Source organism: Andrena cerasifolii, chromosome 4, assembly GCF_050908995.1.
Source record: "Andrena cerasifolii isolate SP2316 chromosome 4, iyAndCera1_principal, whole genome shotgun sequence".
NCBI lineage: Eukaryota > Metazoa > Arthropoda > Insecta > Hymenoptera > Andrenidae > Andrena > Andrena cerasifolii.
Window position 1 is genome coordinate 18,247,486 of NC_135121.1, and position 24,004 is coordinate 18,271,489.

The following is a 24,004-nucleotide window of genomic DNA, read 5'->3' on the forward strand; positions in this document are numbered from 1 at the left end:
ACACAGTATTCAACGTATCAAAATTTGCATTTCTAGAAGGAGATTATTAGAGCATGATTGCACGAGTATTACGAATGTACAATTATCGCTGAAAAGTTAAAAAATTCAAAAATACGAAAATGGAAACTCAGAAATGATCAATTGTGATTTTAAGAAGGCCTGACCGCGGAGGGTTAAATTGATAATTTTATTGTTTTGTCGCCGATGTGGTGGACGAGTTGCATCAAAACTGTGGCAAATTTAATTGTAAGCTATGACTTGTTGGCGCGTGTTAGGTTGAGCTTCCTGGTTTCTTCGGTAATGCTGACGTCATTGTTTTCCGAGTCTTGGATGAAAATAAGATACCTGGGGCTGTTGACGCAGCGTCGTTTGAAATCGGCGCAGAAGCAGTAAACAGTGGGCTGCGGTAATAAACCACGCAGTAAAGCCGTAAAAGGAAAGGTTCGATTCGCAATCGCACTCGATCGGTAGACACGGACGTCTTTTAATTTATGTCATCGCGTTTTAAGCGAGTCGCGTAATGGGCCTAGGAAATTTATAAGCGGCAGCATTCTAGGCGTGGGCGTTCGTTTATGATAAATATAATAACGAATCCGATTTCGTCACGTTCTCGAACGTTCCACCACCTTCCGCCTTTTGCTCGTGGAAACGCAATCAGTGCGCTAATGAGGGGAACGTTTGTCACAATCTTTAACGAAGTAACACTAATTACGAGCCATTAAATTGTCCCCGAAGGAAAGAGATCAAACTGCTGCTATTCTGGTTTAAGGGGGACTTCACCCTGAAGCCACTAACAAAAGACAAAGTTAGGGATTTTTTGTTCGTATAAACTATAAATAAAAATGCAGGGCTTTGATTTTTTATATAGTTTTAAAGCAATCTTTATTTTGCTTGAAATTTTTTTTATGAATAATTGTATAAAATGGCTGCAAAAAACTGGCCCACACTCCCGGGAATGACTGGTTCATCTGAGAAGGAAATACAAAATAGATATTTAAACAGGAATATATTATCTTTGACCTAGCGTAGGATTTTTTGAATATTTTAATTATTCGATTTTTTACAAGCATTCCACTGCAAACTTTTATGTAAAAAATTAAAGTAAATTCTTCAAACTGCTATAATTTCCAAAATAATCCGAATTTTAAGAAAATCCTACGCTAGGTCAAAGATAATATATTCCTGTTTATATATCTTTTTGGATTTCCTCCTCAGATGATCCAGTCATTCCCGGGAGTGTGGGCCAGTTTTTTTGCAGTGCTCCGGGAAGTCATTTTGTTCTCCGCCATTTTGTACAATTTTTCATAGAAAAAATTTTTTCCTAGCAAAATAAAGATTGCTTTAAAACTATATAAAAAATTCAATCCCTATATTTTTATTTATGCGAATAAAAAAATCCCAAACTTTGTCTTTTGTTAGCGGCTGTTTCACGTCGAGTTGCCTTTGAGTCATTTGTATTTTTACATACGATCGTAATTTACAGTATTTGCACTGTAATACTTGGATATCAAAGTACAACGTTCCCCTTAGCTGCGTGAAAGTATAATACTATTTGCTTACGTATGATGCTCTTTTTCATTCCAAATGGCACTTCAATTTATAAATTTATATTCTCATGGAATGATCTTGCTCCACCCAACTGACAGGATTATTTACAACTCACACCCTCTACAAGAATTCCTTTCCCTGCCAAACTTCCGTGCCCACTCTGCAATATCCCACTGAACTCAAAGACACAGCCGCAGAAAATAATGCCATTACGTTTCCATTATATATTCCCCTTCCCGTCTAAACGTTATACACGGTCGGTCTATTCAGCTCCAAAGAAACTCGCGTTCCCCCCAAACGAACCCCATATTTCAATACTTAACATTACAAGCTGTTGGCAAATGGATCTTACTTTCACACGTAACCGATCTAGACCCATTACAGACTTAACGCACACCTCTACCGATGATTTACGCCGCGGCGAGAGCGTTACTTTATGACCGCCCGCGTTTATGGAGCTGCGCTCTCGATAATCGTGAAATCTCCCCGACCGGAAGAGAGCCTGGGCCCCATGGGCGCCTATTTCGTTTAACCCCGTTCCATTTCCCGTCTATACGCGCCGCTATCGAGGGCATTTCTCCGCGCGATCGGATCATCGAGGGGAGCCAGTCCCACCCGAGCGTTTCTTGTTTCTCAAACGTCCACCATTCGCGGACCGATCCGCGACGCGTTCCGTGAATCATCGGCGACACGGCCGAGAATTCGGAGCGTTCCAGCCGCGAGAGCGAGTATCGCGCTAATTAGCTGTCCGCTAATTAGCGGGGCCGCGATATACGAGCGATTCGTGGCGCCCGCGGCGGTAAAACTGGAACGATACTGTCCTGACAAGCGCTAAATCTCGCGTTGCCTCGCATCCTCTCCATGGATCCTCGCTGCCCGCTGCTACGTCACGTTGATAGCAGTATTTCAAACGGTGATGCGTCACACTTCCACCTACAATAACATTGTCTGTGGCCGGCGATGCACTCGCGGGACGTTATTATTATGCCCTCGCGATTTTATGCCCTCGCGAGCGATCTTATTAAAGGTAACGAGCACGATCGTATCGCGTCGCGCAATAAAATACCGCGCTCGGGATCCCTTCCCCTCGGCCGCCGTCTCTCCGTACCATCTCGCCTTCGGGATGGTGAAAAAAGGGGAAAGAAGTTTCTAGTTCAGCTGGATCCTCCCCCTAGCTCGATCGAGATCGCAGAGATGTCCGTAAGGTGATTCAATTTGTCCGGGACGATCTAGTTTCAGGCTATCTTTTCCTCCTTTTCTTGGAAGTCCTTTCTAGGATGCCCGACCAAGTCACCTTTTGCTTTCTCTTTTTATTTATCCGTCCCCGTTCGGGGAAGCGTTAAGATCCCGTGGTATTCGGACAATTTGGAATTCCCCTCGACAAGGACCTTCGCCGTAAAATTAATTGTTTCCAGGTCAACGAGGATTCATTGTAGGTACCTCTTGGAAGCGATTCCAAGCGAAGCTTCCAGGGACCGGGCTGCAAAAGCTGACCTGCCGTTGACCACAGTTAGTCATTAGCGTTCTCTTAGTCAGGTCGACCGGTGAGTCACCGGTGTACCGAATTTAAAATTAATCCTGCGGCTCTGCACGCGAGCAGCGGCCTTCTAAATAGTCATTAACACGAAACGCATCGCCGTTGGGCGTGCCCCGGCACCAGACTGAAATCGCGTTTCCTCTTGGAGCTAACTTGCAAAAAGTCCGCTCTATTATCCCTCCAGAAGCAGATCGTAACGAAACTCGATTATACGTTGCGCGTGCAACGGGGAACGAGAGGTACTCTGACGCTTCGCGATATCTCCAAGACTTTATACATCGCGAGAATGGAAATGAGCCTCTGATTAAAAATTGACAATCTCAGATAAATTTTAGATTTCGTGATAAGCCAGCATTATATTCAGCGGAACAGTTCTGTCGTCTTTTTGCCTATGGACAAGACACCCTAACGAAGCCTTTGTGGCCAAGTGTCTATGCATTAATTCACGTTCCACCGATTGAATTGAAAAGTGTCTCCTTCTATGATAGGTTGTAGTCTGACGAGCAGTCTGAACCCAGTCCAAGGACAGGTTTTTCATTAGCATAATCGTCCGGTTAATCCATTCGTCAACAGATCATTTGCTTCGAGTAAATTTCCTTGTAGGTAGGATAATGAAAGGCAGGCAAGTTAGGTGGAGTAATCATTTCAATATTTATATTTGTTATTTTAAGGGGACGTTGGATTTTTTTTGAGAAGTCAGTTTAACTTTACATTTGCACGCTTCAAAGGATAGGGGCGAATTTGGAGATTTGGCGCCCCTAGGCTAACAAGCGTCTGCTTCCGTTTCCGCGAAATGTCATCAAATATTTTAATTTAAAAGAGTTGAGACAATTTTAAAATTCTGATGAGTTGTAGTTCATTTGCTACATGAAAAGGAGTGAATTGTTCTGAAAGTTGTCTAAGCCTCCGCGTTTAAAGATCACCCTTCACTTTCGGTGTTAGGGAAAACAGATAGGCATTTTATTTTAGAACCAAAATCTATACCACCATTGTCGATGAAAAAATAAAAAATTATGGGCAAAAACTTGCTACCTTTTTCAATTTCTTTCGCTAAAAATTTGCTGCCTTAGGGTACGTTTATGTTGGAGCTAGGAAAGAAACTATAAGAGCGTCGATCGGACGCTTTTATCGTTGGCCATCTCTTAGAAAACGTGGATCTGCTCGTTGCTCCAATATAAACACTTCCATTATAAAACAATATAATGTATTTCGACGCTTCGCTCTTATCGTCGCTCTGATCGCTTATCGCAGCTCGAACATAAAAGTACCCTTAGGCTGCAGCCTACTTAGCTTATATGTGTAGAAATCCGCCCCTGTCAAAGGAGCAGGAATCAAAACGAAACATGAAATCGCTTTCAAACCTTGCACGATTTCGAGGCATTCGCGCACCATTTAATAATGTTCTCTGGCGCAAACCGGTCTCGTAATTCTATATGTTTGTTGGGTAGCCTTTTTCTTAGATCCTACTCGATATTCACGATGAAATTCAATATTCCGTATAATCGACAGACGTCGATATAATTTATATTTCCTCGCTCGGTGCGATTTCGACTTTTAACGCTCGCGCAGAATGTTGCAACTACTCCAATTTACTTGGCGCGGTGTAGGAAAACGACTAAGTACGCGGAGTTACAGTTAACAAGTCTTACACGGTCTCGTATCAAGATTTGGTTAACCGATGACAGCTGTAATAAGATTGAATGGCGCTTCGCTGAGTATAAAGAGCATTGAAATGTTGCAACAGTGGGAAGGTGTACATTTGAATAGATAATATCGTGTTGACTTCTGTATAATGACCTTTGTGAAATGTCAGCATAATGTGAAGCGATTCGCACGTGGTCTTGGGCTGGTGCATGGAGTGTCGATAAAATGTAGCGGGTCTTCTTTAAAAAAGGAACATTACGGTGCGAACGTAGCAAGAATTTCAATGAGATTGTGGTTTGGAGCAAATGGAAGGTTGAAAGACTTCTTAAGCGTGAATATCTCTCCACGAATTTTAAATTTCTCGCTTCATAAAGGAAGCAACAATAAGTGAAAATCTCTTCCAAGTTCGAAGTTTAAGAAAAGCATAAGGAATTGTTACTATTTATATTATTTATATTATATTATTAAATAATATATATATATATATGTAATATGATGTTAAGGGATGAAGAACACGCATATATATATTATTTAATAATATAATATAAATAATATATATATATATATATATATATATATATATATATGTATGTAATATGATGTTAAGGGATGAAGAACACGCATACTATAAATAGTAACAATTCCTTATGTTTTTGCAACTAAAAAATTCATTCAAATAAAATTCGAATAAATAAATTCATTCATCTATTCGGAATCTATTTTGTTCTTTATATGGAAGTCCTTTACCCCTAATTTATTTATATATATATATATATAAATAAACCGAAGATCCTATTAAAAAACGCTGGCAGACAGACCGAGCACACGCGGACGGCTCCGAGCTCCTCGTAGTTTACGATTGATTCGACAAAATCTTTCTTTTTCCTCGTGTAGGGCACATATACACGCTCTGTAACGGATACTTTGCAAGCGAGACCGTGGACAGCCATGAATTGAAACTGATTCTTGTAAGGCGAGTTGAGTGGCTTGTCTTGAAGCCGAATCCAGCGTGTGGGTGCCGCGCCGCGACGGATATTTATTATCGGGCATTCGTTCTTGCGAATGGGTCACAATAAAGTTGCTAGCAGAAATTGTACATGACTAGAACATCGGGCAATCAACGCGCACCTCCGTTGCACCATCAAGGGTGAAATCTAATCGTCTAATAACGACGACCGTTGACACCTGAAGCGTAGTCGAGAACTTTTGCCCAACGTAGGTACTTTAACCTTTCCTACGTCTGATATTCTCCGCAATGTGGTACTTAGAGGTATTTTATTGCCGCTAAAAATCGGAGGCTTTGGAGATATCTGTCTGCTGTGATAGAATACGGTTGACGTTGAAATTGAAGTCGTAGAATAAATTGCGTACATACATAGTAGTTCAATATCATAAACACTAGGAATCTGATTTGCTATTTTTTTACTTAGAATTCACAACCAACCACTTCCCCTACGAACTACCTGCAGACCCTTTGGTAGAGAAGAAATCGCCAGGTCTCGCGTACAGAGAGACACCGAATATTTTCGTGCATCGGGGCGATCGTTAGGGAGGAATCGCGCGTGTGGGTGCGGAGAAAAAGCGAGGGAAGCTTAGGCAGAGTGCGCCGCGGACGATGAACGAGAGGAGCGGCCGTTGAAACCCGAGGTTATCTTGGTGAACAGGCATGTCCTGCCACCACGCACCAATGTTTCCGTCTTGTACGCTCTCGTGTCCGACAAGATCTTTATTTTGCCGTGAGAAAAATTTATCTGCTCGCAGCAACACCTGGCATCACCTCCCGCGATCGCTCGTACAGGGCGTCCCGCTTCTTGGCCCTCTCGCTTCCTCTGTCCACGCGCGAGCTTGAAAGTTCGCTCGCGCCTCGTCGAACAACAGCCCTTTAGCGACCAGCTGCGTTTTGTCACAGATCGTTCGACCACCGCCCACGCGATCAGATCAATTCCTAGATCCATTGCATCGCTTTTAAAAGGTAACGGAGCTCGCGCTCCTTGCTCGTTCATTTGCGATCGTTAGTCCAACTGGACGAAGTGTTTCGTTTCTTCGAACTCTTTCTCTGAAGGTTGCTCGTGGATTGATAAAATATTATAGAATCGAAACGATTTCGAGTAGGTACTTCGATCGAACAAGCGTATCGATCGAACGCAACATTAATGTGTTCTCGATCCTTACCCAGGGGGTAGCTGCTCTACCTCGCTCCCTCCTCTTCGTTTAGCTCTCGCAGTTATTCATATGTAAATGCGCTGTGTCTTTCGCCATCGTTAAACCTCAAATTAATGTACGACTTCGATTCGCGAGTATCCGGCAGCGGGTCGTTAAACGCGATGCATATTAATAGCACGCCGCTTCGATACGCGTTAATGCGTGATGCAAACAGAAACATGAATCAGAGTAATAAACGTGGTGAAAAACGAGGAACGGCCGTGCGTGTGTAAGGACGCCAGCGCGATTGCTGAAAGCGAAAGGTAATATCAATAATGACGCGGTGTAGTATTCCTTGGCTCGTTGGTTTCACGGTGAAGTTATCGGCACAGGGTGATGCCTCCTCGTGTCCTTTTAGGCAGAGAATCCGCGGTGCATACCACCCCGCACAGGCCTTCGTCTTTAACTAATGATAGTTATCTAGAGGATAATGCGTCTACGCGATAACATCTTCTGGGGGGGAACAAAGGTGAATGAAAGAGTAATCGGGATGCATCAGATAGGAGCCTGTAATTCTTACGTGCGTGCAATACGCTGCTTCGAGGAGAAAGAAGCAAGAAACGTCGAACGAGTAACGCCAAATTGCTGGTAACACGAAAGCGTGACAAATGGATTTTATCTGGAATGCAGGGCGAGCCTTAACGAGCTAAAACGAAGGAGAGAAGCTGCGATCACAAACTGCATACACGATGAACTCCCAGCACACGTTACATTTGACTCGTCATCTTCGACGATTCGATTTCTGTGAAATCTGGTCCAGATTCGGTAACAGCTACAAAGCGAAAGCAGAGAACAGTATGCGAATTTTTAGATAGATACTAGCATCGAAACCACCCTAGTTTCAAGACGTGTTAGAATGTTCCTTCCCTTGCAAGTCTCAATGCCAAAGTGTTCCTCGATGAAAGGAAAGATGAATGGTCCTTAAATATGTAGAGCATTGTCAACAGGAAGGTGGCAGAGTGTACTTTTTGGGGCTTCAGTTTCTCAATGGCGCGAAAGTGATGCGTCTCGCCCCACTGAAGAGACAAAAGATCGTGTAGGTGGCTTCGAGATGGACGAAGGAACAACTTTTACGGTCGCGTGGCAATCTCCAGCAATCGACGACCGCTGGTCCCCACCGGTTCAATGAATAATCATTGTTCAATCATCGTAAATGCCGAACGACGATTGCCTCCGGGAATCCTCGAGCCGCAAATCGGAAACGAAGCATGCCCATCGCTCCTCGTAGTTAGCTACAATTGCGATTTATAGCGCACTAACGTTTCACTACTTACTGTGGCGTTTTTATCGTCCCTGAAGGATAGAACCCATTCGATTTACCTAACAGTTTTAATCGACAGGGAGTGGTAATTATTCTCCGGGAACTGTAGGTACTCTATCATTTCGCGTAGATGACGGTGCACGTTTATTGGATGATTAATCAATTTTGAAAGTCGAGGCGGATTTTAATGACACTGGAGTTATCGAATCGTTAGTCGTCCTCTAAACGCATAAACGCGTGTATTTTATTAGCAAGTAATTCCATCCTCTACATTCGCCAGTTAAACTCGAAAGCATTTACAGCAACAATCAGAGTGCGGTGACAAATATTTTTACCCAGCATCGGGCGATTAATGTATTGAAATTTAACATGCTAATTTGATCTCTTCCTCCAAGCACAATATCCCTACTAAATTCTCCATCATTAACGAGCCCGCGTGTGATTATCAACGCCATCCGTACCCCACCTCGCGCTAACGTTCGAAATTAAATTATACACGTATATCCCATTGCCCGCGGGGGGAAGTGTGGGCTGCGAAGAGGGAAGAAAAAAAGAGGCAACAGAGAATGGCGAACGGGACGTAGCGCAATTAGCACCGATCAAAAGTCACGAATGGTCGGGGCTTAACGAAAAACTCGTTCGCAGCATCTTTGCGGGGCCCATAAATAATTTTATACGCTCCTAATGAGGACCACCAGTGCTCATAACGAATTCACAATCAACAAGTTTATTCGAGTTTAACGAATTGTACAGGGGCCACGGTTCCTCGTTCTCGTTCTCCGTTTGGAGGAAGGGCGCCCCTCGCCGCCGTCTGGTCCCGACGAAAATCACGTCGTCCCGAAGGAATCTGATAAATACAAATGCAACCGGTATCCGTACTTCACCGGGACAGGTTGAACTCGATCAGATAGCGAGACAATTAACCAATTACTATAATTAAGACACACGCCTCCACTTAGCATTTGTTCGATCCGAGCACGGCTGTTGAATTTGCATTCGAATCCACTTGGTTGCCTCGCACGGCCGTTCCTTTCCTGTTGGGCTCTGGTCCCTTAACGATCTGGGCGGTTGAATTGATTTTTCTCTTAACTGATCCGGCCCCGTAACAAACACCGCTCCGCGCTCCCTTACCTTTTATTCGTTTGTTAACATTCGGGTATCTTTCGGTTAAACGAAGCAAAGAGATGACTGGCTTTCATTGGGAGCTCCGCGGAGGAGGATGGGAGGTCAGTTTTAATCTCCTTCGGATGCTCAATCGGTCGACTATGTTGCAGATCCGGGATACGGTGAATGCCACTGTTATGAGGTGAAGTAAAGTGGAAGCCCTCAGGTTCACTTTAGCTTTACTCAGGTTTTAACCTTTATGGCTTACAGTTAAACCCTTCATGGTCACACTGGGTCCAGTAGACCTGGTTTTTAACTTTGGAGTTTGATACCGGCAAGGTGAATGTCCCAATTTCTGCTCATTTAAGAGGTTACTCGTCAGAAAGAAGGTGTAAAATTTTGTTTGTGATCAAAATTTGCAGAGTAATTGATTAATTCTTTACTAACAAATCAACCAGTCGAAAACTATTTAAGAAATATATTTCAAGATGTTTAACTACTAGTAATTTGTAATTAAATATAATGCTTTAAATGTCCGTTTTTCTGCTCGCGAAAAATAGCGATGTACGTATTTCTACTCACCATTTGTACCAATTTCTGCTCGCATTCTTTGATCAGGATTCTACGGAAACAATGAGTTCTATCCTCCTGTACGAGCAGCAAACTGTAGGCGCTTGCAGAGGTTACAGTTGCCGTTGCTTCTATCTTACAAAGATATTTAAAAAATAAAGTCTTGCTGGTCAGTGTTATTTGCCAGTAGCCTTGCGGCAAGGCTTCGCCCTGGCGGATGGTAAGTCTTTGCCCCGCAAATGCTGTTTCACGTTTTACTGCCCGGAGACGATCGCCTTCCTCTCCTCCTCTTCTTATTTCGTCCGTCAGCGAACAGAAGTCAGGATGTCGCAATCGAAACGCGGGTATTGCGCACCCTGTTGCGTAAAACAATCTCGTTTCGTTATTTAGAATGACGCAGTCGACGAGTACACACGTTCAAACGCGGACAAGACGCCTGACAACCGCGATAAATTGATTCTTCTTTGAGGCACCTAATTACAGCGCGGGTCATGGAATTAATTTACATTATTAGCGTGGCTGAGCCTCCGCCGATGCACTCTCGACGTGTCCTGGCTGTGATCATGAAGTCTTCCATAACTTTACGAAACGAGGAGACGCAATCTCCGTCTGGTGATTTGTCTCTCGAACTTTGAAATGCTGTACCAATAGGAATAACGTAACGCTGCAGAGGTGGTGGAACCGTCTGCTTCTTCTTTTTAATGGAAACACCTATACCAAACACTCTGCTACCATCTGCTCCCTCTGTACTCTAACAAGTAGCATATATCCACTGTCACACAAGTGAATTCACCTACCGAAACATGTATGCAAAATAGTAAGTTCCTTGATCAATAATAACACTGTCCAATAAAACTGATCTGTTTTCTGTTCTGTAACATTCAATAGCTGTTTCTTATAGATTTTTGTGCGCTGAACACGAATCCCCAAACCGTTTGTCGCCATCACCCTCAGTTTTCGAGAAAATCGATTTAAAAAAAAAAGCAAATTTTCAACTTTTAACATCTTTTGTGTTCAAACAGTAATACATATTCGGTTGCTTCTTCCGTCAAATTATTCTATGAACCCTCGCGAACACAGCGATATAAGTTATTATTGAATTATAAACATTTAAATATGTTTAAGCAACGATCAAATGGAAAAGGACACTCGAAATACACAATTTTTTGCAGATATCTTTCTATACATATATTTGAAAAACTTCGATTTATATTCAGCGCTCAAAAGTCTATAAGAAACGGCTATTGAATGTTACAGACCAAAATGGCTGTTGGACAGTGTAATCTGATAATTCTTTATCCCAAAAATCGCCTAAAACTGACGCCTCCGGAGGAGAATACCCCCCTAAGAATCATGTTCGACAAAGAAACTCCTGTCGCCAGCTCCGTTCCCTTAAACGCAACTATGCCTTCTTGAATTAATTTCGAAATAAATTCCCTAAGTAGTCACCGAACATATAGGGCCAATGGTACTTCCTCACGCTCCACACCCATTGACAATGACAACTAAACACTGGTCCCAGTGCTCCTGCTGAGAAGTAGACAGCGAAAGACACATTCGACGCACACTTGCATAGCCGTAACTCAGTCCTCACTCCATTATCGCATCTCTTCGCTTACGCGTGTGCATGTACGCGTAATAAATCGCGCAGTTGGTTGTAGGTACGTTGACGAGGCTGAACCAGGGTGCTCCTAGGTCCCTCATCCCCGCGACAGGTGCCTCAGACGAGCAACATTAAATAATACAGTTGAAGAGGAGCCTGTGTACAACGCGTAATACGATTAACCGCGTCACTGTAGGATCGCTTGTAGCCACGCTGTCGCGCCGACGGGGGGTCGCCTAGCTTAGATCCATGATCTATGGTCGAGGCTCGTTTACAGCGTTCGTTATGCTGGGCTCTATGATTTACGGCTTCTCGGATGCTTTTAACAGGCGACGGTGGTTACATAGTTGCGCGTAAGCGTGCCCATTAGGCGTCAGAACGCGACAACGTGTCCCCTCTCGTCGCTTTCCATCACGAGGCTTTCTACCAGAAACGGAGAATCCTCTGAGAGTCTGCGGTAACCATGCAACCTTTCTCTCTGCCCGGCGATACGTATCTGACGATAGGATCCTATGGAATTTCTTTATCCTCTCCGCAGCCTTCTTTCGCGGAGTGGCTTAAGTGTACTCTCGCCGTGGCCTTCGTTATCGACAGCACCGATTTCGCGATTGCAATATGTCAGGCGGAGAACGATCGTTGGAACTCTTGTCCAGCGATCCCGGGGATATCTCAGCATCTTCTGAGTCGCATAATCGCATAGGTCATGCTGGGCAACTGTTCAAAGGAACGGATCGACCTTTTCGAATGGTTTGATTGGATTCTCAATGACGTTTTTGTGGGCATCTTTCAGTTAAATGCGAAAGATCGTGCCTTTTTCGATGTGCCGATAGACCTTCCTATGCTGCGGTGCTAACACCGATTATTGGAAGCAGTTGAACGCTAGGTGTAAACTCTGATCACCATCTCCGAAGACATTTCAAGCCTTTATTCCTCCTTTGTTCTCCTTCGAACTGACAGGATCATAGCACGATTGATATTCCTCGAACGGTCAGCCACGCGTCAGCGTTGACCGTTCCGGATCGTGCAGCAGAGCTTGAGAATAGATGGTATCATAACTGGACCGGCCGGGCATAAATCAGCCAATGTTCCTCGGCTGGCTGGAACGGTACAGTGACAGAAAAAAGAGCATCCCGTCGGAGGGATCGTGGCACTTTCCTGAATCACACTTATCGGCCGCTCGATGAGTGGTTACATCTTAATAAGGAGGGCAGGAACAAGCGGCGCGAATTCATCGCCTCGCTCCAGCCATTATTAATGGCCCCGGTCTTGTTAGCGATTTTCGCAGGGGCAGTTGCCCGCCACGGGGGAAAAGATACGCCAGTGATATATTAATTTATTAACTAGTTTATTTATACGGCTTAAAGAGGCCCTTCTACGCACGGCACACGGGGCCCCTGGGGACTTGGCCGGGGCCAGGCCCCGGTCATAACTCAATCCGTGGATCTGCCGAGTCCCCCGTTGGCAGTTTTCTACGCTAAACTACTGCCGCCATATCGATCGTATCGCCGCGGTTGCACGCGCTGCGCCCTCCCCCCATCGGCAGGTTAGTCCCGTCCTGGGGGCCAGATTCTATCCAATAACGCCGATCTACAGACTTGTAAATGGAAATTTGTCTCCGGGCCCCTCGGTTCCCCTGCGTGCTTATCGTCGACGAGCATTAGAGCCACGCACGGACACTGCCACGCTCCCCGGACACTTGGCCGATTTACATGGCGCACGTACATGCGCGCCTCGACATCGCGTGCTCCGCGTGCCGTGGTGTGCAAATAACACGGGGAACACGATACGCCGCTATGACAGGCCGAATCCGATTCGAGCAATTGCTGTTATTACGATTGCGATCGGAGTCATTAGGGTCAGCCTAGGCGGGGGGAATGGCTGCAGGTGTAACGTCCATGGTAGTCGAACGCTGCTCGGAGCTGCACGTTGAGCTTCTTCAATCTTGGGGGTTGCTGTTTGATAGGTAGAGGCGCAATGAGAATTTCGGTACGCTTCAGCTACTTATTTCTGGGCAATCCTTATACCACTCACATTTACAAAGTAACTTGTTAAGATTAAGACCCGCTCGCAGCTGAATCGAGGGAGACAAAAGTTGAATATACTCTTGAGTAGGTATAATTTTCATGTCAACCTTCCCCTCGATCTTCTCGAGCCGTCCCCGAGCCCTTAGACCCCCGAGGCCGCATTGACCGACCTAATTAATCCGAAATTCTCGACGGGACAAGGAGATAGAGACGGGGTCCTAGAATCTCCCGGTAAAAGCGTCGTGGATATTTATGAATGGTCAGTTATCTACGCCATTCTAACTTCATCCTCGTGGTTAGGTATCTACGCATAGACCGGATCATAATTTAACTTCGAATGAGTATCAGTCCCGGAGGAGGGGCGGGGAAAGGGTCCCGGGCCGCGGGATGCCAAGCAATGGTAATTTTCTGTGGCTACTATAAATTCTTCGGCTGATCGTGGCTGTGCGCGCGTCGCGCGGGCCGGCTATCATCTAGTCTAGTTACATTCGCGGATGGAAAGATACAAGCGGCATTTGCTCCAGGTGGATCCGTCGCGGTGGCAGGGTTCTCTGCCCCGCTCCCTCTGCCCCACCTCGACCTATCGAACAAATTAGCGGTAAGATAAAGTCGACAGAGACGGATCGTTCTGCATGCGGCACGATACAATTATCCCCGACTCGGTGCTGCCTGAACTTCTTCGAGATCGGCCAGGACGAGGGTGATCCTCCTCGTTGCACTTACGGGCCCGGCACCTCGCGCCATCCCCTTCCCCTCTGTCGCACGATTCGCCGTGGAATTCTCAATTGCAACCTCCGCCGAGATGTTCGTCCTTTTTCGCAGATTCCTCGCGACTGGACGCGCGCAAGCTTTCGGTTTAAACACGCTCCTCAAGGGGACGGGTTTGTCCCCGATTCTTCTTAATGGATGAAGACACTTTTAGGAGTTTTAGGCAGTTCGCGAGGGTATTTTAGATGTAAGAAGAAGAATCTCGAGGATGACTACTTAGGTGGCATTTTTTGTACATGTTTCTATTTTATGACAGACATTTCATTCATTTCATTCAGGGGAGTAAAATCTTAGATACTATTCTGTCATATAATTTGCCCCGCAGCTTTGCATTCCCATAAATTAATCCGTCCAGTAAAAATATGTTACCGTTGACACGGCATCCCCGGTGCTCGCCCTCGCGGAGGTAATCGTTTATCGACGAACGAGAAGCAAAAAAGCCGAAAGAATCGTCGTCCGTGCCGGACGCTCGAGCGATTAAGCAAAAAGCTTTAAAAGGCTTCAAGCTGTGAAACAAAATTTAGATACTTCGCCGGGCTAATGATCGCGAAACGCATAAATTCGGCGCGTCCACGTGGCACGAGAATTCCATTCGCAGGGGTATCTCGTTAAACGGGCGAGAAAAAGAAAGGAGGGAAGAAAGAGATCGGCCTGACTTCTCTCATTATACGCGCCCCGATATTCCGTTGTTGGGGTTTCCTCGAACCGGTCGAGTCGCTCGTCGCGACACGCGAATATCCCACACGTGTGCGACCTGATATCTGATCGATTCGAGGGCGAGTTGTCACCCGGCAAATATAAGCGAGTCAAAACTGCCACGGCTGATAACAGCCGAGGGATTGTGCCGTGCACCTTTACCCGTTGCACGATCGATGATCGACCCGCGCGCGGCTCTCTGCGCGGCTGGCACATCTAACAACTGGAAATACATTTTCCCCGTACCGGTTCTTCGTCTCGTCGACACTACGTCCGCTGGGCCTTCCTATCTTCCACTCGTGCAATTTAATCCCGCGAACCGCTCCAGCAGATTACTTGGAACTGGGAAAATTTTCATAATCAACATGATCACGCTGGGCTTGCGCGCAGCCGGCGCTCGTGCTGTCAGGATTCCTCGGCCGATTAGCGCCTGGATGCTTCTGCCGACGCGCGCAGGTTCCTCTAATAAGTCCGTCCCGTCCATTAAACACCGGATATAGTCGATTTTTAATTGACCTTTAACTGAACGCCCGAGATTATCTCCAAGTGTCCCGTTTCGCATCTTCGTTACGACGTTGCGTTACTATGTATGCCTGCGCTCAAACGGATGAAACGTTCGGGTAATCACAGTAATTGCACCGAAGAATAATTACCTCTGCTACGAGTGCGTACATATAAAGTACTGGTTAAGCGAGATCCTCGTGCTCCACTGTTCGAATTATATCGAAGCTTTTGCGGAACAGAGAAACCCATCGCGATCGTCAGAATCGCTGCTGAGGAGTCAGGGGCATAAAGTCGTCGCGTGCAACGACTTCGTCTTCGGAACGGGGATAAGCCGGAGCTCGATATACGCCTGCAATCCCCCCACAATCAGAGTTCACTCACGATTCAGTTACAATCCATTCAAATATCATCGGATGCTCTTCAAGCGCGCGCGGGCAGCCAGCGACTCGGCTCTAAACCGTTCAGTTAACATTTGTACGAATCGTAATCGGATCGTGACCGTGTCGTTACCCGGCCGCCGTACTAAATCAAGCCCGAACGACCGTGTAAACCCTCCGGATCGCGCTATTCCGTCGTGTTTCACCGCGCTGCATTGAATCCCTGGATGGTACATGCACTAATGAGAAAGCTGGGAATGCGTCGAACGCGTCGGGGACACACACGGCCGGAGACGAATTTAGGTAGGTGTTGCCGGCGCGAATGCGCCGAGTGTGGGCCAGTCCAGTTATTTGAGACGGATAAGGGGACCGGGATGGAAAAAAAGTGGCGCGAACCGAGAGCGGGCAGAGGTGTACGAAAGGGCGAGAAGGTGGAAGGCTTTCCATTGGGTTCAGCAGAAATTGATAAGACGCCACATTAACTCGCGACGCTCCCTCGTTGACGTTATCCGAGTGCGAGAGGACACACTCGTTGTCCCGCCAAGGAAACGCCGGTGCCCTTTTTCTTTCATTCTCCCTCTCCCCCGTCCCTGCCCGATCCTCTGAGCTCGTCTTTTTTATCTCACCACCGGTGTGCGGTCCGGATTACTTTGTCACTCGCTGGAATAAAATTAGCACCTCGACGGACCGTATGTACGCGGATTTATAGGCTGATAATACCGATATTATCGTCCGATAACCGCCAACGAGATATTCCGCAATTTTTAACGAGTCCTCGAGCCGATGGGCACCGAGGGACAACTGTATCGACGCGCCCTCCTCGCTGATCCTATCTTCAGATAAACTTTTCCTCCAGCGGATTCGTTTTCTTCTACAATATTCTATGGCCTCGGTGTGCTCGGGGTGATCGGAGCCTATCGTCGCTGGCGTTGCTTCTCGTCGCTTGTCACGAGTGCATAGAAGACACGGAAACGGCAAGTGCCTTTTCTAGCGGCGCAAATTTCAGTTCCACTTGGGAGTCCTTTTGTCACAGGTACTCCTAAAATTGAGTTTCTCTGCACGGAGAGTCGCCAGCGCCTATAAATCCTGCTGTATCGACTCCCAAATACGCCGCGGAGCGCAAATAGGCAGCCAGTCAAAACGGCGGGGAGGAAAAAGAAATATAGCTGGAATATAAAAATAACGACACATCATTAGAGCGAGTTGACCGAGAGAATTCCACAAGGAGTCTTTTTGTGCGACCCAACCGCGGACAACCATTCTGCCTCGGTCTCGCTCAAGATATTCCTGGAACTCGTCGATCTTCCCCAGCATCGAATCCGACGAAAGTCGTACCCGGCCCCCGTAATTAAGAATACGGCCCTCCCCGATTGAATTAATAATAGATAATACAAGCTGGGGGGAAGGGGAAGGGGGGGGGGGATCGAGTGGCTGGCGTAATGGATCTCTTAATTATGTCGTTTTGTTTCGACGATTAGGAGGCCTACGCCCACGACGCGCACCGAAATTCACGTCTCGCCGCCTCGCGTGAAGAATCCTAATTTATGAAAATATATTCACCGCGAGTCGCCGCGTGGGCCGCCGTGCTTTCGATTAATTTTAAGCGCCGCTAAACTCGCCTCGGCGACTTCCACTATCGCCCCGAATCGGCCGTTTTCCCAGAACGCCAACGAAAAACGCGATCGTTCGCAATCGCGATCGAATCTCCTCCGCGCCCGATGCCGAGCGTGGCGCTCCTCTCCCCGGCTCATTGAATCCCCCTCGGCCGTGAATGCTTCTTAATTTCATTCTTCGCGGCCGTCTTTATGCGATCCTTTAGAACTCCGCGCGGTGCAGCGCGATTAGGCCGCTCGACGGAGACTTCAATGCAAGCCGTGGGGCAGATTACGAGTTCAAGCTCGCGCTGTGTTTTCGCGAAACGTGTTAATCGCGCGTTTAATTCGAGAGCACGCACTCCTACGTGTACGGATTATATCGGGTACATAATGTGAGCGTTTTAAGAGCTGGGAAATATCTTGAGCGTATATTGCCGCACTTAGCTCCAGCATGTTGAGCGGCCCCGTTAATTTCACTAATTAAGTTAGCAGCCGACCGCCCCTCCGTCTTATAAGCGTTATTTATATTTTTTTTCCGCATTAATTCCTGGCCTTCTTATTTCTCGCGCGACTTCCTCCAAGCAGATGCTATTCTCGTTTCGCCACGTTTATCGGCTCGCTCTTTAAACCTTTTTTCCCCCCCTTCCCGCGCACCCCTCCGTCCTGCCTCTACCCTCCTTCCCCCCTATTTCTTTTTCCCTTATTTGTGAAAATCATTTCTCGATACAAATTCTTTCCCCCGTCTACTTAATTTTATGCCTCGTCGGTGTCCGCCGGCGTCCACGGTTTTACGATGAGATATCGGCCGCTGCTCGTTTTAATAAATGTTTAACTCGCAGTGTCACGGACGGAGCGGAATTCATAACCCGTTAAAAGAGCAACGACGCGCGCGCTCGAGTTTTTGCGCGCGAACAAGTCGCAAGCTGATTAACACGACTCGTGTGTCGTCACTGTACGAGATAAGGTATCGTATAAAAAACATTGACGGACGCCGCTAATGTTGATGTTTTCAAATAAATAATTTATGGCGAGGCTTGGCTTCGGACGATTTTTAGGCTCAGCGTCGTTTCAGGTTGGGAAACCTTTAATCGAGAATTTAATGACGAGTGTCTGGAACGTCCCCCGGCAGCTTTTCGAAGTAAATATCAAAGAGTACTTTATTCGCGGAATTCAAGGAGTTCGAGTCGCACGCCACGTGACAAACTGCCAGCGATTCCTCGCGCGAGGTAAATCACGTGGCTGCGCGGGGTGGTTTCTGCTTTCTCGATTTTTCCCACGTTCAGGCTTAATCCCCCGCGTTAATCATGAGAAATCCCGGTGCGTGCACCTACCTGTTTTCTATGTAACGCTGCCCAAGGAGAAAAAGATACGGAGGGGGGGAGAGCCCGTATCCCCCACGGACGCGCTTATGGTTTTTAATGCCCGGATGACAAATATGCTGTATTTAGCGATATTTATGCGAGCGGATCACGTCAGCTTCCGCTGACTGGACTCCCGGATTATCTTGTCCCCAAGAAATATTGCTTTCGCCATTTGTCGCTACGTAACCTGCTGTAACGTTCTGTCTCGCGATATTAAGTTACTTCCAGCCACGCTTTGGAAATTAAGAGTGGAACAGGCGGTGCACGGTACAGGGTGTCCACGAAAAAGGCTTGGAGAATGTAGGTGTGCGCTACAGTCGAGTTTCTTCGACTGGAGTGTCATTTTTCGACGCAGTAGGGGAGAGTAGGGGAATTACGAACACTTAAGGGAAAAGTTAAATTCGAACAAAAGTATCGATTCTAATCGGATTTACTTTATAGATAAATGAGGTTTGGGTAATTATCTATAAAGACAACACAAAGAATTATAGATACTGTAATAAACAAATCATTTTTTCAAAGGAAAACAAAACTCTCTCTGTCCGCAATTAGCCGTAACTAGCGGGGTAAATGCGAACGGTTGCTTAAAGATCTCTTGATCTTCGCTAAACACTGATTTTCTTCCACGCTGTGGGTCTGACACAGTCTTTCTTCTTGTTTCATCGGATTTTGGTTGCTAGTGGGAGTGAATATTTATTTGCTGCCTGACGCATTGAAAGTTTTTTATCTTTAACTTCTTTCACGGGTATCTCAAGATCTTTCAACGAATATGTACGTACACTCTAACATAATTCCGGGGTACTGGACACATAAGAAAACTTCGAAATGTTAAGAGAAAAGGGTAGATGCCATCGTCCGTAATAGCTCCAAATGGACAGAAGTTAAGAAATTTCAAATAAAACAAATACGAGCATGTAGGGTAAGTCCGGTATAGTTCGACCACCAGGAGAGTCTGGCCAATGTTGATATTTCAAGACTGACGCAAGGGGACTAATAGGGGAACAAGAGTTCTGTGGGTTAAATTTTCTTGATTTTCTTGTTGATAGTTAAAAAGTGTAATGCAATTATAGGATATGTGTCGAGCAACATGAATCAAGCAAGAAACTTTTAAAGCATTACAGAACCTGAGATTTCGCACATGGAAAATGGAGTTATGGACAATAAATTGCAGCACGCAATCTTGATATTCTCGAGTAAAAAATTACTGCGAATTGGAATCTTCGGTGTTTTAGACAGCCCAATGTGGAACGTGTCACGTGAGTAACGGTTCCAAAAAGATTCGCTCGACTCGCTGCTACCGATATCTCCAGCAGCCCGAGCCAAAAGCTGTTGCGTGAGTTGCGATTCCTGAAAAATTGGTGCGACGAGCAACTGCTGGTATTCCAAAGGGGACAATTTACAACGTGTCGCGTGAAATCAGGAAAATTGATGCGTGCTGCATCGTTGGTATTTCGTGTCGCCCCAAGTTGTCACGCGATCGATACTTGCAGAAAACTTGGTGCGAGGGTGCGATTACTGACACTTTAAACAGAGCTAATAACGTCTTGCGAAGATTCCTATTCGTTTACCAAATCGAAAAGACCTAACGTCACGGTAATATTCAGCGTTTAAGGCGTGCTCATCTATAAAGAAATCTGTCTCGAAATTTGCCAACCCCACTAAACACTTGTTTTGCTCGAATAATATTGAAATCCCAACGCGATACGTGACATCGACTCCCTATTTAAGGTCTGCGCGTACATATCAGTTCCGTGTCAGTACCGTTTCGTCGTTGCTATAGTAAAAGAAGAGACCCTCTACACCCCTATTTTTACCACTGGCACGCCGGAACGGTACTGACACGAAACTGATGCCTATATTTAGACCTTTAGTCAACCCCTAACAGTGTCTGAAAGAAGGAACGAACGAAACTCTGCAAACAGTTGGTTTAGACGTTAAAATCAGGGAGCCACTGGAGATTTTCGACAGCAGCATGATCCATGGAAGAAGACACAGGGAGCGAGGCGTTCCTCGCGTGCCCTCACGCACGAAATTCGTTAAGGCCGCGCGTGGGCGGGTTACCGACGTTTCTGCTGATGCTTTTTTCGCTATTTCTTTTCGCGAAGACATCAGAGTGCTCTTACACAAGGTTGCGACGTCCCTTCCGCGGCCCGAGCATAAGTTATACGCGTATTATGCGGCTGCTGGGCAGCCGGCAGCATCACGAAACGGTAACACGAGAAACCGGACCCACATCTAACGCACACCCGCGCACACCGACTTGTGGGTGTAGGGAGCTGCTTCCACGTGTGGCAGTTGGCTGTTTCGTCGATTTCCATCACGATAAAATCCGCTACCGCGCCACTGCTCCTCTATCATCTTCCCCCGCGGTATCCTAATCCTCGTAAAAACGTCCGCGATTCCGGCGAAAAGAACGCCTACTTCTGGCAACCTAACCGTCCACGGGATGCCATTACGTCGGCCCCTCCTAATTTGGAGATTTAAAACGTGTCCGTCCGCAGAGTTATCATTTCTGCGCCCGATTGTCTCTTCATATCGCTCATCTGCGATACGAGTCAAACTGGGATAGTATACATTTTTTTTGTGGGAGGAATCTTAAGGGGGAAGCCACCCTTTTTTTTAAATCTGCACGCTCATCTGAAGCTATTGTAATATACTTTAAGAAAACGCTCGAATTTTTCAATTCGGAGCAAATGCTGGCAAGTTACACGACCGTCTGTTTTGTAATTTTTTTTTTGCAGAGCCTAACGTTATCGTATGCTGTGGCTATATTACCCAAGTTTTGTTCAATCTAGACGCATAAAATATTAGTTAAATATATGTATTTTCAGTTGGTAATAAAGATTTTTCGTAGAAAGTTACATTTCATTATAAAAGATTGCCTTGAAAATTGCCTTTATTTTCGACCGTTACAGTGGCTTCCTCCCTTATAATGTCTCGCTGAGAATTCTGAGAAATATGATGCAAATCTTCAACTCTTGACTTGCTCGTTGCCAAATATTCTACTCGAAGTATTTATTGCATCACACCCAAATCCACGTCTTATTAAACAAGCTTCATAACTGCATGATGGGTAAAGTAGTTGGTATCCAATTTACTTTAATTAACATATCGGGCACTGTATGCTTACAATAATTTGTTAGTCAACAATTCCGCAAAAATACCATGTGAATACTAATGCTAAACCAGGTGGAAGTGAATACACGTTAAATATCCGAGCGATGCAATAAATATTTCCAGTAGGTACTGTAATTCGAGAAGCGAATAAACTATTTCGTTTCAGTTTCACGCCGATTGGTGGCATCCTTTTCATTCATTCTTCACGCTGTTTCACCGTAAATCAATTATACCTACGCCTCAACAGGTGAGGCCAACTTGTCGAGTCATCGGGGTTTCTGAAACGTAGGAAACGAATTACAAATGTGTTTGAAGGGGAAAAATTGCGGCGTGTCATTGATAAAGAATTTCGAGTTTACACCGCGGGATGTACGGCTTCGTAATTTATCTTCCCTTCACAAGGGGCGCAGCGGGATGCAAAGTAAACCTGAGACAATGAGACAGTCGAGGAGGAAACTTTATTTCCTTGTTGCTTCAGCGTTGTGCTCAACTAACTCCGTTATTCGGATCTTCATCTAATTAGAATCTGATGCGGACATATTTTCACAGGCTCCAGTATCTTTGAAAGGATTCGAAATTAAAGTTCCACACACACATATGTGTGTATATATATAGGCTAGTAGCTTTAAAAAGATATCGAACAAAAGGAGCAGCAAGAATTTACACTTTTCGATTTTTCTTAAATTTTTTAAATAGCCAAGCACAGATGTTTTCGAGACAAGGGCCATTCCGAGTCACAATCTGACTCGAGCACTTAAAAGTTAATTCATGGGACTGGATTTTTTTCATCAGCCGAGGCATATAATTATACGAAAGCTACACCGAATCTTAATAATTTTGAGATCCAAGTGTCTGATTTCTAAAGGTTTATTAACACAATTCCAATACGGCGTGATTAACTGCCAGGCGAACGGTCAGTGGCTAGAAATGGTCCCACGGTAGAATGTGAATTAATAGGTTCCGATAAAGCTTGGAAATCCTTAATGAAAAGACCATTAGCATGATACAGGTACGACTATGCCCAGTAAAACACGGGTCTGGCACAACAGCCATTTATCTTCTTTACTCTTGTAACGTGTCTGTGATCGTCCAGATACGTCTACACACGTGTACACGCCGATTAAATAGTTCGACATCTCTGGTGGCAGTTTATTCGATGCAAAAGCGTTTTGGCCGACGGCATTAAATAAAACCTTCGTTCTTCATTTAAATAGGTACATTTCGCCGACTACGCGTCGGAGCATTAATCGACGACTCCAACTAGAAAATATATGTACTTACGGTATCAAAGGAAACTTGAAATCGATAATGCAGCCGGAGACTCGAATTATAAACGGTACCCAACGGTAGCATTACCATAATTATCAGCGTACAAGAGACCATGATGGCCACGCTATTGCCACCTGGCTCGGGGCGTCGAACATTCCGAATCAGAAGTGCCCATTTACAAATAACTTTCGAGCAAACCGCGGATACCAAGAAGAGCGCGCTAGCCGAGGGATACCGCGTGCAGAGTGTATCCTCGAGTACCCGGAATACTCTTTCTCTCTCCCTTGTTTCTTGATTACCAGAGATACCCCGATTCATCCGCTGGCCTGCTCGCCCGCAACAGTAATGCATTGAACACAGCGTCCCGCGTGCATAGCCTACATTTTGCCCGGCGTATGGTATCTCCGAGAGGGTTTAGCCTGCGCGCGCGTTCGAAATACCGGGGACGCTCTGAATCCATTACCGCGTACACGTCGTCGGCTGGCCTTTTGCAGCGCCAGCTGAACGCTCCTTACGGCGCAACGCCACTGTTAAACGCCCCGGGCATAATAAATAGCGGGCTGGCCGCGGTGACAGGACAATCCTTACCTACTACGACCACGTGGCCGAAGACCTGATCGTTGGCCACGTGGGAACAGTTCCACCGGTGATGTCTGAACTGATGTCGGCACTCGCGAAGTCCGAGCTCCGCGCCCTCGCCCACCGCTGGCATCGCGTGCGGCGCTTTCCTGCACTGCTCCCGTTGACTCTTCGCCAGGCCAGGAATACGCCCGCAAACAGCCGCCCCGACCACCACCGCTCCGACCACCCTGCAACCAAGCCGA

At 46.0% G+C, this 24,004-nt stretch overlaps 1 protein-coding gene across 3 annotated transcripts in view; it reads right to left on the reverse strand.

The window, feature by feature from the left end:
- LOC143368446 (protein Wnt-7b) overlaps positions 1-24,004 on the reverse strand; it is a 100,423-nt gene that overhangs the window by 10,526 nt on the left and 65,893 nt on the right. For all 3 annotated transcript variants that reach the window (XM_076811198.1, XM_076811197.1, XM_076811196.1), the window contains exon 2: positions 23,769-23,989. In XM_076811198.1, coding sequence (XP_076667313.1) covers positions 23,769-23,989 — 221 coding nt within the window. The remainder of the gene's footprint in view (positions 1-23,768; positions 23,990-24,004) is intronic.